The sequence below is a fragment of the Electrona antarctica genome (assembly GCF_951216825.1).
Source record: "Electrona antarctica genome assembly, chromosome: 12".
NCBI classification, from domain to species: Eukaryota; Metazoa; Chordata; class Actinopteri; order Myctophiformes; family Myctophidae; genus Electrona; species Electrona antarctica.
In genome coordinates this window covers 42,821,835-42,837,609 of record NC_136793.1, presented here as the reverse complement: position 1 = coordinate 42,837,609, position 15,775 = coordinate 42,821,835, and the positions used below count along the sequence as shown (strand labels likewise).

Below are 15,775 nucleotides of genomic sequence, written 5' to 3'. Positions count from 1 at the left end.
TGATGAATTGCTTCACTCACCTTGAACGGTCAGACTGAAGTGTTTCTCAACTCTTCCGGCTTTGTTCTCGGCAACACACGCGTACTCGGCCATGTCGAACACCTGGACACTAAGCAGCTGAAAGGGAAGAGGAAGGATGATGGGAAAGTCAAACAGTAATGTTCCGCTAGGGCTGTTGAAAGGACAACAGTAGAAAACATGGTTGAATTTGGCAGCTCTTATAGATGTCCATGTGTGTAACTACGGTATATGTTACGGCCAGACGTATTTCACTAATTCCACTACTGCATGTATTTTGTATTACTCGTGTTTCCTGTTTGGTGGAGAGTTGTTGCCACAGATTTGCGACAGCTGCTTGTGGCAAATCGACTTATGTCACACTGTTCAAGGTTCAAGGAAGGTTCAAGGTTGTGCTTGTTACTTATTGTTACATCTTGTGTAAAACTTATTTTGGTTTAGCTTCCTTCAGACAATGCAGCAGCATAGACAATAACAACAGTAGAATAGCATTTAAAAAATAAAAAATATTTTTTTAAAGAAAGGGACAGTGCAAAAAAGAGCAAGGAGAGAAAGAAAAAGAAGATTCAAGAGTATAATCAAATCAAATGCACATGTGCATATAGTCTTGTCATATTGTATATAGCATTGTCAAATCAAATGTACATGTGCAAATTGTTCTTGGTATAGTGTCCAGCAGCCAGTGTTGGGAATGTTCACATTCTACATGAACTACTTCAGTTTATAGTTCATCATTCAAAAATCTGAATAAAAAAAGTTCACATTTCCAAAAACAAACTAGTTTAGTTCTTTTTAGTTCTTTATTTATTAATTTTGCCAATACGTTGCTGCGAGCTATGGTCACAATTATTGCCAATTTGCCACAGCCCATAGCCATATAGAACCACAGACTTTATTTGGGAATAAAGTCCAAACCTTTAACAACTTTTACAATATATCCATTACCATTATCCAAATTAATTCCTTATTTATTTATTTTACATTTTGGAAAGCCAATTTAACACTGAGGTGCCCACAATGTTTAGGTGCCATATGTGCCCACTCTTCCTGCACCCTTTTGCAATATGAAATGCCAACGAATGCGTAATCCTTTTCCACTTTGCTTCCGTCTTTATATGTGAAAATGTGAAAATGAAGCCCCAACTTGTGGAAGCTCTAATGCTTTAATTGTAAAGGCAAAGGTTTCTGAACGTAGCATTGACTCTCACTCACAGCCTGCATATTTACACCTGCTGAAAATAGCTGATCCACAAGCTCACGTGTGGCGGACGCAATGCGTCTTTACAGCATGCAACACGTCGTACGACGAAGAATAAATCAGGCTTCACTGTGGGAGGGACGAGGGAGATGTGTTTTGTTGGCCGAGGCGATTCATGTACAGACAGCACTCCTCCATGCAAAAATAAGCTATTGGAATCTATCTTTCGGTGGCACCGTGGCACATTATGTTTAATCAAGCAACAAGTTTACCTCAGTGTTTTGTGGGTCGGGACATGTTCTGTATCTGACTGTCTGCGTGCATCAGCGGCAGCACAAGTATCATCAACCAGTTGTGGCAGAGATTGATTACGTTAATTTGTGTCGGATTTGGACTTATTGGTGGGTTTTCCACTACATATTAAGGCCTGTTTATGTTGTGTTTTATCTGGGGTTTCGCCTGAAAGGCTCTATGGAAATCTGACACTCTTGAACGAAGTGAACTGTGATAGAGCGACGTTCACACACTGCAGAAATGAACGAGTTCTCAATAACGTTCTTCAAGCAGAAATACAGTACGTTCAGTTCACGTTCACCCAAAATATGAACGGGATCGTGAACGATTGTTCAGTGAATGCGTTCCGTTCAGGGACAACAATGCCAGCAGCATTGTTCTTGATTTATTTTTGCCAGGTGCTTGAAAAGCGCCTGGACTACATTTGCACACACCACTACTGACGACCGTAAAGACGACTTTAGTGACGACCTAGTCATGATTGGCTGCCTTCTACCGACCTTACTAGCGACCGTCACCTAGTCATGATTGGCTGCCTCCTAAGCCAATGGGAGTTTTACCCATAAAACCCAGTCTGAACGGTATAAATACCCATACTCTGAACGCCACAACGCAGAGCGAGTGGCAAACTGGAGCGAGAACATAACACAGTGAGTGAACCAACAAAAGAACGTGGGAAACAAGCGAAAGCGGGCACTACAAGAGCTTGTTGCACCTGGCAGTTATTATGACTGAGTCATTCTTGTTTCCCAGGCTGCTACCTAGCTTAGTGCAAACAGCTTGATCACTGGAGACTGCCAGCTGCTGTTCTCGCCACCGATTGGCTGGCTCTAATCAGCCCCATGACGCCTACGCAGTGGATTGGCTGGGGGCCACTAGTGGTGGATATTGCTTGCAATCTCAAGATAGATATGTATCACGATACACAGGCCACAATACGATGTATATCGATATATCGTTATATATATCGATTATACATTTATTCAAAAATAATAACCATGTTGCACAAATACAATAAAACACTTTCAGGCCCACAGAGATCTTTAAATTAAAATAAATCCTAACAAGGGGTCTGGGAAGGGAGTGCATTGCAACTTGCAAGGAGGGCTTTGATACCGTTAAACAGAGGTAGGTTTGTCAACACTGCGTCACCGGGATAATTCATGCCGTTTATTGCCGTACCGATACAGCAGGCTCTCGATCGATTCACCGATCGTCCGGATGTTCGATCGATATGTTGCCATATCGATTAATTGAATGCACCATTAGGTCCCCCGGTCCTCTCATTCAAACCAAACCTTAGTCCCCTGTCCTTGAAAGACTTTGGGAGAGATTGTCTTGCTCTGAGTCTGACTGTAACCAACTCTGTTGAGAGAGACCTTTGATTTGAGTTGTTAAGCTTTTAAATTACATTTTGTCTTGATTGTTTGTTGCTTGGTTGTGTTTATGTTAGGTTTATAGTTGGGTTCTATTAGTTCAATTAGGCTTTGCGTTGTTTGTATTCAGATTTTTGTAATTATGTGTATTTCGTGTTAATAAATATATGTTTATTTTTTTAATTCAGGTGTCGTTTTCCGTCTTCATGTCGTGGCCATATCCATAGACTAAAGGTTGTATCACTAAATGAGTGTGAAGCAGTGCATCATTGAATGAAGCAATATGTCCCAAGATGCCATGGTTTACAGCTATTGTTTAAAAAAAGCCTTGCATGGCTTATTGCTTACATAAAACGGTTACTACATATACTTGGCAATGTTTCATAAAATAAAAAAATAAAAAAAATAAAAACAGCATTCAAAAAATGCAACAATTTATAGATAGCATATTCCTCTGCCAAATAGATGTAGTTCTTCAGTGACATTTAGCAGAATCGTTGCCAAGCAACAGACACAGCAACACACAGATGCAGTGGAAAGCATGCTTACAGCACCATTTATTCTGGGGGCGCACGCACATTCGCCAGATATACCCAATCTACAAGCTCACAACACGTCACAAGACAAAGACATTTTGTGGAAACGAGAGGAAAGGAAAGGAGAGCAGACCAAGTACAGAGCCAAATAAGGTCTGTTTTACAGTACTTAGTTTAGAGTCTACCCCTATCCAGTAAATCGAAATTCTCAGCACAATATGCCATTTGGAACAATTTATTTGGCGCAGTAATGCTGATGTAATGTGGTCACAGGTGTGTGTTTATATGAGCAATTTACAACTATCCATTTTATAAGTAAAACATAAATCACTGATTGCTCACTAAAACAGACAGCATAGTATTGTACACAGAGCATCTCTTCCCCAGGGAAGAGATGCTCTGTTAACACTTTGATGCCTGGTGCAACCTATACGTTGTTCTACCCTTGATGCCGGCGCTCTCTCTGTGTCTCATCAGCTATTGTTATAATTTAGCTATTGAAAAATAGCAGATCTACAAGCTCATAGCGCGCCACCGAGTGGCGCGCTATGAACTTGTAGGTCTGCTATTTTTGAAAAAACATAACTATTTAAAAAAATAATGAATCAAAATTTGAAGGTTTTCAGAAACCTTAGGTCAGGCCCTAGAAGGCGTTCCCAGATTCAGCCTCAGGTATCAATGGGTTAATGAACATTTTTCACAGCACATGATCCTTTTCCCGCCTTACATAACACTGACTCACCTGGAGTTGGGTTCCATCCCCACTGATATGATGCTGTGTGTCTATGTGCACCGGCTGCCCACCCCTCAGCCAGGAGATGGCCGGTTCCGGGTGACCGCTCACGTCACAATGCAGAATGACAGTGCTGTTCACCACCGCTCCTATCTCCTCCCTGAACTCTTCTGATGAGCCCATGATGACTGGAGGGACTGTTTGGAGAAAGGAAATACAATCAATCAAACAATCAATCACATTTCACCATAGTGAATTTCTAATGATGGACTAATGGGTGGGGTCCCAGAGATCTAATTCATATCAAATGGGGGTGTATGGCCTAATGCATATCAAACTGGGGGGGGGGGGGGGGGGGGGTCCTTGAAATAAAAAGGTTGAAAATGACTGAGAGACATGTACATGCTTACCCAGGACCTCCAGGTCAAAGTGCATGTGGTCCTCCCCGGCCTCATTGACAGCCTGACAGGTATATTTTCCACCATCATCTCTCTGCACCCGGGGAATCTGTAGTACCTGTCCACCTGAGAACGCAAAATCCACAAAAAAGGAAAAAAAAGTTGATGCATGGGAGCTGAGCCTGACAACACCCCTTAGCTGTTCTAAAATTACTGTAAAGCACAGCCTCTTGGGACTTCTTGTTTTATTACAGAACAGCAACTTTGCCGGTCAAGTTGATATCATACGGTAAAGAATTCCCCCTGACCTGGGAGCAGCAGCACTCCATCAGCAGTGGTAAGTTGGCGTCCCTCTCTGAACCAGCTGAGCTTGGGTGGGGGGATGGCGTTGCTCTCACAGGACAGGCTGATGGGATGACCCAGGACCACTTCCTTCTTCTCCGGCATGCCTTCATGGTGGTCATCGTCCTCTTCATCTCTCAGGCCCCAGGCTGCTTCCCTGGTATTCACCCGCTGGAATATTGGAGGAACTGACAAGAAAAAGGTCAGATTAGGGTCACTGTACCTGCCAACTGTGATATTTATACATTCAATAAGAAAAGAGTCTGTTTCTGTAAGTTAACTCCATGCTTGGTTTTGGTGTAATGATTATTTGAGTTATTTTATTTGAGATATTTTGACTTCAGTTAAACAAATGGACACTAAGCCATATGCCAGCTGTTTGATGTATCACTTGCACGAAAAGAAAACAAGAATGACTCTCAGTCATAACTGCCAGGTGCAACAAGCTCTTGTAGCGCCCGTTTTCGTTCGTTTCCGACGTTCTTTTGTTGGTTCACCCACTGTGTTTTGTTATGGTTGTCCTCTAGCTCCTGTTAGCTCATAACATTAGCTTCTGGTGTTAGCTTCTGTTGCCACTCACTCTGCATTGCGTGGTTCAGAGTATGGGTTTTTATGCCGTTCAGATTATCATTGGCTTAGAAGGCAGCCAATTATGACTAGGTCGCAAGTAAGGTAGCGAATCATGACTAGGTCATCACTAAAGTTGCCACTAACGTCGTCTTTACGGTCGCCAGTAGTGGTGGGTACAAATGTAGTCCAGGTGCTTCAAGCACCTGGTCAAAAATGATAGCTTCTACTAGTGAATGAGGAGGTAAAATTATTGCAAGTGTATTATTGAGGGAATGTTTTTGAGTGGTGTAAACCACTCCTACAACTGGCTTTGTTAGTTTACGTGTCTGTCTGTCTGTTTGTCTGTCTGTCTGTTCGTACCAAAAAATGAGCTATGGTCACCCAGTTCACACGGGTGTGATTTCATTACGTCAGACATTACGTCAGACCACAGTTGATCAGTCTATATAAGACCTTACACCACTCAGTTCACACGGGTGTGATTTTTATTTTACTTAAGATGCAAAATATTTTGTCATCCTGGCTCATCCATGTTTTAGTGTGTTCAAGTCGAGGCTGTATGATTATTGTGTGAGAAAGCGAGCTGGTTTCTCACCCTGAATGGTAACATGAAAGTCTCTCTTGTCTTCTCCTGCAGTGTTGGTGACGACACAGGTGTACAGGCCTTCATGGGACAGCATGGCATTTTCTATGTGTAGAACATGTTCACTCACTTGAACACCAGCACGGAAGATTCCATTCAGCAACTATTAAGAAAACAATAAAGCAATAAGTTATAACGCTCACTTTTTTTCTCCTCCCTCTTACGTGTGCAAAACATTAACTATACACGTGAATGAAACTGCCACAAGCCAACCTGTCCGTCTTTAAACCACTGAGTCTTGGGTTCAGGGAAGCCTTTGGCAAGGCAGGATATCGTTAAAGTCCCATTGATCCGTACTTTCTCCTCCCTGCCACCAAAGGTCAGGGATGTGGAGTCTCCTTCTATCTGTGGTGGAACTGATGAGAAAACAGATATTAATTACACACTGATGATCCCCAAATGAATATATCTACATGAGGTAAGACCAGACTCGTGCAGGGCTTATCTCTTACCCAGGACACTGAGTGAATAATGTCTGAGAGCAGTTCCGGCTGGGTTGGTGGCCCGGCATGTATAGAAGCCTGTGCTGTCTCCCTGTGCTGAGCCAAGTCGCAGAGCCTGCCCACCGCGGGTGTAGGTCAGCTGAGTACTGGACACGATGGGATGGTTGTCTTTCAGCCAGGTGATACTGGGAGCGGGAGAGCCCTCAACATCACAGGCTAGGACCGTGGGGAAACCCAGCACCACTGATACCTCAGTGGTCTCATTGGGGCCGCTGATGGTGGGGGGAGCTGTGGAGAGACAGAGGTACAAACTAGATGGATGACCCCAGACTCTGTGGACTTCATATACATTGAGGTGTAAACTTTTTTAAATGGATGTTTTTTTTATGATTGTAAAGACAGAGAGGGTGAATTTCAAGGCAGCGGTTTAACCTTGCACGGTGAGCCTGAACTGGCGCATCTGAGTCCCTGCATTGTTCCTGGCCAGACACTGATAGAGTCCCTGGTCCCTCAGCCTCACAGACTTCACCTTCAACACCTGGCCATCTTCTAAAAACTCCACATGAGGGTCCCCATCACGGGACAGAACCCTGGAGAAAAAGACAGGGTGGTGGGCCGAGTCAGATTATTAGTTCCTGTACATTACACTGCAGGTGTATTGGTGGATGTCATGGAGAAACCCATCATGCTTACTCTCCATCTCGGCTCCATTCCACCCTGGGAGCTGGTCTCCCACTGACCCGACATTGGAACTCCACTTCTTGTCCCAATACCACAGACAGCTCCTGTAACCTAGATGTTCCTGAGATCACTGGTGGGGCTGTAACATGGCAGACATGCTGGTTAAAACCAGGTGACTACACATAAACATTCCATGTATTGTAGATGTCAGTGAATCACTAATTGAACAGTAGAAACACAGAGACATTGTTTATGGTATATGTACTCACCTTGCACTACTATATTATATTCTCTGCGAGCCTCTCCTGCTAAGTTCTGGGCCTTACAGGCAAATTGGCCTGCATGTTCTGATTGGACTCTGTAGATTCTCAGCAGTCTATTGCCATTCTCCAGATATACTCCAGGACTTGTATCCACCTAGACACAGCAATTCAAGAACAGTATCATTGTATTTATTATGTTGGCCACTTGGTGGCATTGCACAGCTAGATTATGGAAACTTGCATCAGTGGTATATAGCTCATACTAGGGTGAGTTACTCATATTCCTTTCCATAGACCCTTATGTCTTTTGCTGTTTTGGTTTATAATAATACATGTGTCCCCTTTAGCTGTTGTTGCGGTATTGGTCAAGTACATTTTCACATACCAGGTATGTGTCCTCCTAATCTAATCCATCAGCAGTTGGCAACTATTGAACAGCTCACATGGAGCAGGTGGGGTTCGGTGTCTTGCTCAAGGACACTAAACTAAGGCAGGAGGAGGCGGAGAACGAACAAGGAACCTCCGTGTTCCCAAATGACCCCTCTACCTCCTGACCTACTGCCACATTATTAAGATTGACCTACAACCTTCTTTGTCTTGTTTATATTGGAATACTGAATACAAATGATATTGAGGCTCACTAAAAAGGTGTTTGTGACTTTAAAAGAAAGGGAGTGGATAAAACTGTATCTGTAATTGAAGTGCAATCTTCCCTGCTATAATTAGCTAAGGTGACCTGCTTAATTATAATTGTTATGCAAAATCCTATCAGTGCCAATATTTAGTTCTCTTCAGAATGTAGTGCTGTATACATTTTTCAGATTGTTTCTTGGTCAAAATTGTAATAGTTCATGGTATAATACTGAATGCTATTTGCACTAATTAGTATCTAATTAGTTGTGAACATATAATATCCTTCTACTGCATTAACGTATAGAATGTAGAGAATATCTTGTGTTGCCAATAATTGATTCATAACTTTTCAGTATATTGTAAATTCTGTATATTTTCCTTTTAGGCTGCAACATAGACATATTCTACCTCAATAACCAGGTACAATGCAATTATAACTATTTTGTATATCCTCAGGTGCAATTCTAAATGTTATGCTATATAAGCCTAGCTGATGCTCACTCAACACATTTACCCATTATCATTTACTACTGTATGACTTACTACTACTACTAGTAGTACATTATGTTTTATTACTTTATATATTTTTATTTTGACAAAATGTTTTTGAAACTTTGAATACTGAATATAATCCTTCTCTGATCTTTATGTGATTTTTAAGCCCAATATGTCTAGGTGGTAGCTTGTGACTTTATATTATGAGAACTTACAGGGTGGCCATCTTTAGTCCAAGTGATTGATGGAGAAGGAATCCCAAAAGCATCACAGCCAAGGGTGAGAGGCTGCTTGAAGGTGACAGTCAAATTCCGGGGCTGGCCGTCATCTTGGATCTCAGGGGGAACTACAGAGACAAAGGAATAATATGGAAATGTGTCAGTTGTCACATCAGAATTCACCATCACAAGGCAATTTGTCACGTGTAGACAGAAATAGCCAGAAACTTAAGGCTCACCATTCACTTTCAACCTGGTCTTCCTCTCAGTGGAGCCCGCCTCATTACTCGCAATGCATTTGAAGTCTCCACTGTGGCTGGCAGATGCTGAGCCAATCACGAGGGAGCCATCCTGGGCCATTGAAAGCTCAGTCTGGTCACGGTGTATCTCCAGGCCATTCTTGAACCAGCGCACCTTGGGAGGTGGTGAACCTGCAGATGCAGAAACAAGAGGGGGGATTGAGATGAGTCGTAAGGAAATCAGCTTTATCGATCACGCCTGACAGAAAGAAAAGTTACTTCCGTCTCTATGCAGTATCTCTGCAGAAGAATTTAATGGGCAAGCGGCCCAGAATGGAAAAAGCAGGCTGTACATTTATCTGCTGGACAGGAGGACAGTGGGGGGAACCATGCCAAAATGGTTACCGAGAGCCCCGTCACTTCACAAACTCTGATTTTCAAGGTCAGAGTCACACACGAAAAAAAAGCAAAACACAATATATCGGGGAGATGTCAGATTTAAAGTGCAGGCATAAAGATTTATTACCGGAATCAGAGGTGAGGGCCTTTTGCAGCAGGCATAAGAATGGTGCGACTAGCAGTTCAAAGGCACTGGTGCGTGCACTCAAGCACCTAAAACAGATGTGTTCTGCGGATTACAGTGTGGAAAAGAACTGCAAATGGGGATGAACGGCGAGTGATGCGTTGGGGAAAGAGAAAGGCGTAAAGTAGGAAAGGAGAGAGCTACAGCATTGCCATCCTCTCTAGTTAGTCTCAGTGACAGAACATTGAGGAACAGAGACCTAAATACCATTGCTCTGTCTATTTACAGAGGTGCTACATATTCAGACACCACAGAGGAAGGCAGGGGAAACCCAGCACACTATCAAGCCCCTGGTCCAAAAATACTAAACCAAAGAGATGTAGAGGGAAATGAAGGTGATGTTATCAACCATTCCCTTGGAACACATGTTTACAGTTTTGGAAATTCAGAGACTCATATTAATTATCTCATTGCTGGGAGCAAATGCATACATGTGTTTTAGATGCTAAAACATTTCATTAGAAGACTTTGAATTGATTTGCCGGAGCTGACAAAGTTTGATCCGCCGCCCTCCATGTGTTTTTCATGACTACCTAACACAATGTTCTCATTTGCGCATTAACCCATTTTGGGTGGGAACCCCTTTTGGTGTTTTAAACATTATGTTGTAATCTAGCTATTGAAAAATAGCAGATCTACAAGCTCATAGCGCGCCACCGAGTGGCGCGCTATGAACTTGTAGGCCTGCTATTTTTGAAAAAACGTTAAAATGTGACTGAAATCTTTCCAAAAATTGTCATGATTTAGAAAACATTTTTTTTTAATTTCGACGTCAGGCCTGAATGGGTTAACAGTCTCCTTATGGCCGGGTCTGCCGTTTATCTCTCCCATGCTTGACACATCTCCCGCAATCGATGAGGGAGCACTTGTGCCGGCTGCTTCTTCAAGGTACAAAGAGCTTTTTGAGCATCCACACATAAGCTCTACGAGGGGGTCCTGTTACTGTCTCCCTGCCCACCAGCCTGCCCGTCTGCCTGCCTTCTTGCCTGTGTGACTTGCAAGGGGGTGCACTTCTTCTTCCTGCACTCCATGGTGCATCTCAGACAACTCTGTCCATTATCTGCCAGCAGCAGCCTGTAATTAGGATTCCTCTCCCAGCAGGCCCTCTCGCAGAGGAAAGCAGATGTGGCTCACAGAGGCAGCAGGCAGAATGATGTTCCAGCTGTTGCTTCCCATTTAGTCATGGTCCTCACCTTCTCAAACATAGCCTGTTACCATGGCATGGCTCCATACAAACAATGCCTATTTACATTGTCTTGTCAGAGGGATGGCTTGGCGAGTTCTAACATCACCAATGAAAAGCTAGAGTGCACCCATCCACTGATGGAACACAGTCATACACACAAAAGAACACACATTCTTCTATCGCAATAAAAAATGGACGCTTTCCCATCTCTGTAGGGTGGCGCTTCATGATCTCATAAGCGTGTTGAAATAAACTGACAATGGTTTACAGAGTGCTACATAGAACATTTATCTTGATGCTGTTTTCTGTTTTGGCATATGCAAGCTTAAGGCGATAGCAGAGCGTATCTTTGATCGTGCACAAACACTGTGCACATATCTGTCCTACATTTCAAGTGGTGTTTGTTCAGAAAACAAGAAAACCATGTCCTCAAATCATACCTAAAGAAAAGCAACTGCAGCATCAATTGACTTTCACCACACTGCGTACATTTTCTCTTTTCTAAAAACCCCAGTCAATCTGTCCTAGGCTGAGTCGCCCATGAATAACTTCTTACCTTCAGCAGGGCAAGGAATGATGACCTTATTGTTAGCAACTTCCTCCATGATAGCGTCTCCAGGCTCGGCAAAATATGGGGCCTCTGTGAGGACAGATAAAGCAATTTAGCTGTCATGTAAAAAAGTACAAAGGTATTAGAGACAGTGAATATCTACTTAAAACAGAAAGGAAAATTATATGATGATTATTATTATTATAAGGTTGTGAGGCTCTGCTGTTCAAAGATACACAGAGAGAGTGTGGAATCCCTCTGGGCATCTCTACGTCTGTTGTAGGTGTAAGATTTGAGACCTTTCTCTGACAGGTTTAAGTTGAGCCTGTCTAACTACAGTAAACATCAACCTCCGGCTAAGCATTAGTGAAAGGTTACTCTGTGATGTTAAGGGGAAAAGATGTCCTAATTGTGACAACATGAGTCATATGTCCTCACTTCTGTGCCCCCAACTCTCTTGTTAAGCTTAAGCTCGGACTTCCTCCACCCAAACCCTTAGCGAATCAATCGCTTGAGTGACCTTTGAGGGTCAAATAGGACCCTCAATTAACTCTAGCACCCCCAACCTGGCTGACCCGTGACCCCTACACTGGTCAGATAAACTGGGATTTAAAGGCATGCTTGTCCACAGGCAGTGTAGAGCTACCTCAAGAGAATACAACTGTAAAGACTTGAGTCTAAAACTGGGCCATGACACGCTTATGTCTAAACACTCAAAGTACCCGATCTAGGTCAAGGTTACTTTCACAGATGTTGCTGTGCAAGCACATTTCCATATTGTGCATTATTGCTGCGTGTTACTTTATTTATATTCTCCATGAATAGGTTATGGTATTTTGGGTAAACAAATGGAATTTGGAGGATCAAAACTGTACTCCACCTAGAACTTCTAGATTGATCTCCATCGTGTCCTGTCCAGCATTGTTCTCGGCCACACACTGGTAGATGCCCTGATCCGAACGGCTGACCTGCTGGATCCTAAGGGTGGCAGTGTCCCTGACCTCAACAGGCAGTCCATTGTGATACCAACGGACCTGTGGGCTGGGCTCGCCGTGAACCACACAGGGCAGAGTCACCGTTTGGCCACTCAGGGCTTTCAGCAAGGGAGGGGCTGCTTGGATCCGAGGCTTAGCTGAGTGGTACAAAATCAACATACATGTCTCACCATTTCTGTTTAACTATTCAGTAAACATAATTATTATTATTATTATTATTTTCCAGTGATGTATTCATCCATATAATCTATCAGCATGACAGCATCGTAAAAAAAAAGGTGTCTGACAAGTTCGTAAACTTTCCAACTACGTCATTTACCTTGAACGTGCAAATTGTAGCTTAGGGACACATTGCCTGCTGGGTTTTCTGCAGTACAGGTGTACAGTTTACTATCAATCAGTCGCACATCAGTGATCTTTAGGGAGCCTGAAGGTAGAACCGTGAACCTAGGGAGTGGTTAAGGGTCAAGGGTGAAGGGATGGAAAAAACACAACATGTCAAGTGTCAATGGAGATCTATGGCCTTGTTTGTGTTTAGGGAATACAAGTATGTTTCAAAATTGAGGAGAACATTCATAGCATGAAAATCTATGTGTAAAAAATGTGTATATTAACAATCAACCACAATCACAAATACTGGTTGCCCAGGGAATACGTGGTGATGTCACTGAAATTGGTTCCATCAAACCAACATGGTCTTTACTGAAAATGTTTGATCTGTTTTAAACTGTTGATGGCAAAAACAAACAGACATGGGTTTTGAATACATTTCTATGTTATAAATTATATCTTTCCAACAATTGCTTATATTTTTCATAATTTCATCCTTAAATCATATGTTAAAATTGGACAGGTGGGCAGACAAGTGGCCTGGCAGACAGTGTGCGAACGGGCAGGTGGATGGACTTCGGGCACGTCACTCAAACATAACCACAAATAAACCTATACGCCCATACAGTTGGAGGCCATCGATATTGTCCTTTTCTTTTTGCTGAGGCTTGCGTGATCTGCGCAAAAGGACAGTTAACCCATTTTGGGCGGGAACCCCTTTTGGTGTTTTAAACATTATGTTATAATTTAGCTATTGAAAAATAGCAGATCTACAAGCTCATAGCGCGCCACCGAGTGGCGCGCTACGAGCTTGTAGGTCTGCTATTTTTGAAAAATCGTGAAAATATTTATTTCAGAAAACTGGAGGATTTAGAAGGATTTTTTAAATTTTTGAGGTCAGGCCTAAATGGGTCAAATGATAAGGGACAATATCGGTGGCACCCAACTGTATATACAGTAGGCAGGACTACGGCCATGCCACTATGACTCAGGCATAACCATAAACAAACCCGATGCAGCCATATATAGGCGTATGGAGATCTGGTTGTCCAAAACCACAGATCCGACCGCTATGACTCAGATATATCAGTCGGATCGGCGGTACAGCATAGGTGTGAGGGCCGCATAGCGGCCTGAACTTTGGATGTGAGGGCCGTGTAGCGGCCTGAACCTCTAGTCTTTACAAATGTACACATCCATAATTGATATGTATACTGTAGAACAGAATATATCCTCAAAGGGAAGAATATCAACATAAGACAAATGTAGGTCAGAAATGTCAAAGGACTAGGTAGACTGCTATTGGAAATTTGTTACGTTTCCATTGTAATGTAATGCATGAAGTAAACTATTAGTTAGAGCTGCACTTCAAAGAGTAGACAGCCATAACCCGAATTGCGCCAGAAGCTATCCAGCTGTACAAATTCATAATGTGAGCAAATATAAACAGAGCTCTGCGATTTATCTGAGATAAGTGTGTCTGCAAAGGAACTGAATTATAACAATAACAAATTCATTTAAGTGGAAATGACGAGCTGGAAGCACAAAGAGCTCTGTATTTCAGCCACGCACATGGCTGCCTCATCCCCCACCTCTTTAGACTGGCTAGGAAGAAACAGTAGCATACATCATGGGGACCAAATGACTTCTTCTGCAGTGGTCAATCCACTTGATACATCATTCATTGCATGACCCTTTCGACAAGTGTTGTTCGACAGAAATGATGCAATATTCTGTAAAGCACTGACACGTGCAAAAGGGTCACGTGACAACGTATACATGAGCCTCTAGCGAAGCTGGAACACAGAAGCGATGAGCCGGTGACTTCAGGCCCATCTATCTGCCCCCCCGTTGCTCCTCAGGTCTGAGTTATACTTGGTTGCACTCCAGTGTTTTGCAGCGAACATTGGCGATCTCCAAGCTCACACGGCGTGTTGCTGTGACGCCTTGTGAGCTTGTAGATCAGCTTGCACGACACCAACCGCAACTAAGTATAAAGCAGGCTTCACTTTGGTGTTCAGTCATCTGTGGACACGGCGTGCCTGATACACTGACAGGGGGACAAACTGGCCTAATCAGAAGATGCACCAGTCACTCTGAACAGCTCCACTGACCCAGTGTCCCTCTACAAGTCTCTGTCTATCTGTCTGGGTTTCTCGCCCCTCTTCTGCTCTATTATCAGTCTCCTCCTCGCTTTGCTTCTCTCACGCACTCTACCCTGTGTCCCCTACCCTCCTTTCTTTTCCCTCTCACCCTCCCTTCTTTGTCTTCCTCTCTCCTGCTCCCTTATTACCCCCGCCTCCCTCTCTCCCTCTCCCTCTCCTCTTTGCACGAGCCTTAAGGTGGGACAAATGACCGTGAGATCTCTCTTAACACCCATGTACTGAGTCATTCCAACAGTCACACAATCTGTCCCAGTGAATACATGAGGGCTGGTTAACCAGAGAGAAAGAATCTCCTCTTTCCACCACTTGTCAGTTTCCACAGTGCCAGTATAAGCAAACCATGGTGTGGAGGGGTAGTTCATGGATATGTGTTATTCTCATCAGGCAAGACTAGTAAAGCGTCAACATGTTGTTTTACGGCCAAAGCCCCCGGGGAACCTCAACGTCAGGCAAACGGCACTTATATCTCGTGTTCCGTACGTTTTTCTCCCTTCTTCCCGGCACACTAACCCACATGCTCTTCCCCCACTATTCCTCCTTCCTGGCCCCACACAAGTATATCTGATTCAGCCGCCACCACAGCTCTTCAACCCCCTTACGTCCGTTCTGCTCTATCTACCCAAAGCCATACAATCTGGTCTGGTGGAGGGGGGGTCTCTCTGTCGTCAAGCTCTCTTGTGTCCCTGCAGCAGACTGTGGGCTAAACACCCTGCTTCAGCCTGCCTGTCTGAACCAAGAGTGACCACACCAGAGAGCCACGGAGCAGTGAGCCATGTGGGACCAGATGTTCCTCCACAGAGCCGCTACACTGCAGCACCACTGTTGTCTGTATGCGCCTGCCTCTCTTCAAAAGGCTCCACTAAATGAACTCCAACCATTAACGTCA

General features: G+C 43.5%; 1 protein-coding gene across 1 annotated transcript in view; it reads right to left on the bottom strand.

Annotated features, from left to right (window-relative positions):
* hmcn2 (hemicentin 2) overlaps positions 1-15,775 on the bottom strand; it is a gene marked incomplete at its 5' end in the record, with an annotated part of 74,624 nt that overhangs the window by 36,359 nt on the left and 22,490 nt on the right. Inside the window, 15 exons of the mRNA XM_079516984.1 lie at positions 21-117; positions 4,165-4,352; positions 4,566-4,679; positions 4,862-5,083; positions 6,061-6,211; positions 6,322-6,464; positions 6,561-6,839; positions 6,984-7,141; positions 7,245-7,371; positions 7,502-7,649; positions 8,839-8,969; positions 9,081-9,272; positions 11,406-11,489; positions 12,280-12,531; positions 12,714-12,841. Of these exons, the coding sequence (XP_079373110.1) occupies positions 21-117; positions 4,165-4,352; positions 4,566-4,679; positions 4,862-5,083; positions 6,061-6,211; positions 6,322-6,464; positions 6,561-6,839; positions 6,984-7,141; positions 7,245-7,371; positions 7,502-7,649; positions 8,839-8,969; positions 9,081-9,272; positions 11,406-11,489; positions 12,280-12,531; positions 12,714-12,841 (2,414 nt within the window). The remainder of the gene's footprint in view (positions 1-20; positions 118-4,164; positions 4,353-4,565; positions 4,680-4,861; positions 5,084-6,060; positions 6,212-6,321; positions 6,465-6,560; positions 6,840-6,983; positions 7,142-7,244; positions 7,372-7,501; positions 7,650-8,838; positions 8,970-9,080; positions 9,273-11,405; positions 11,490-12,279; positions 12,532-12,713; positions 12,842-15,775) is intronic.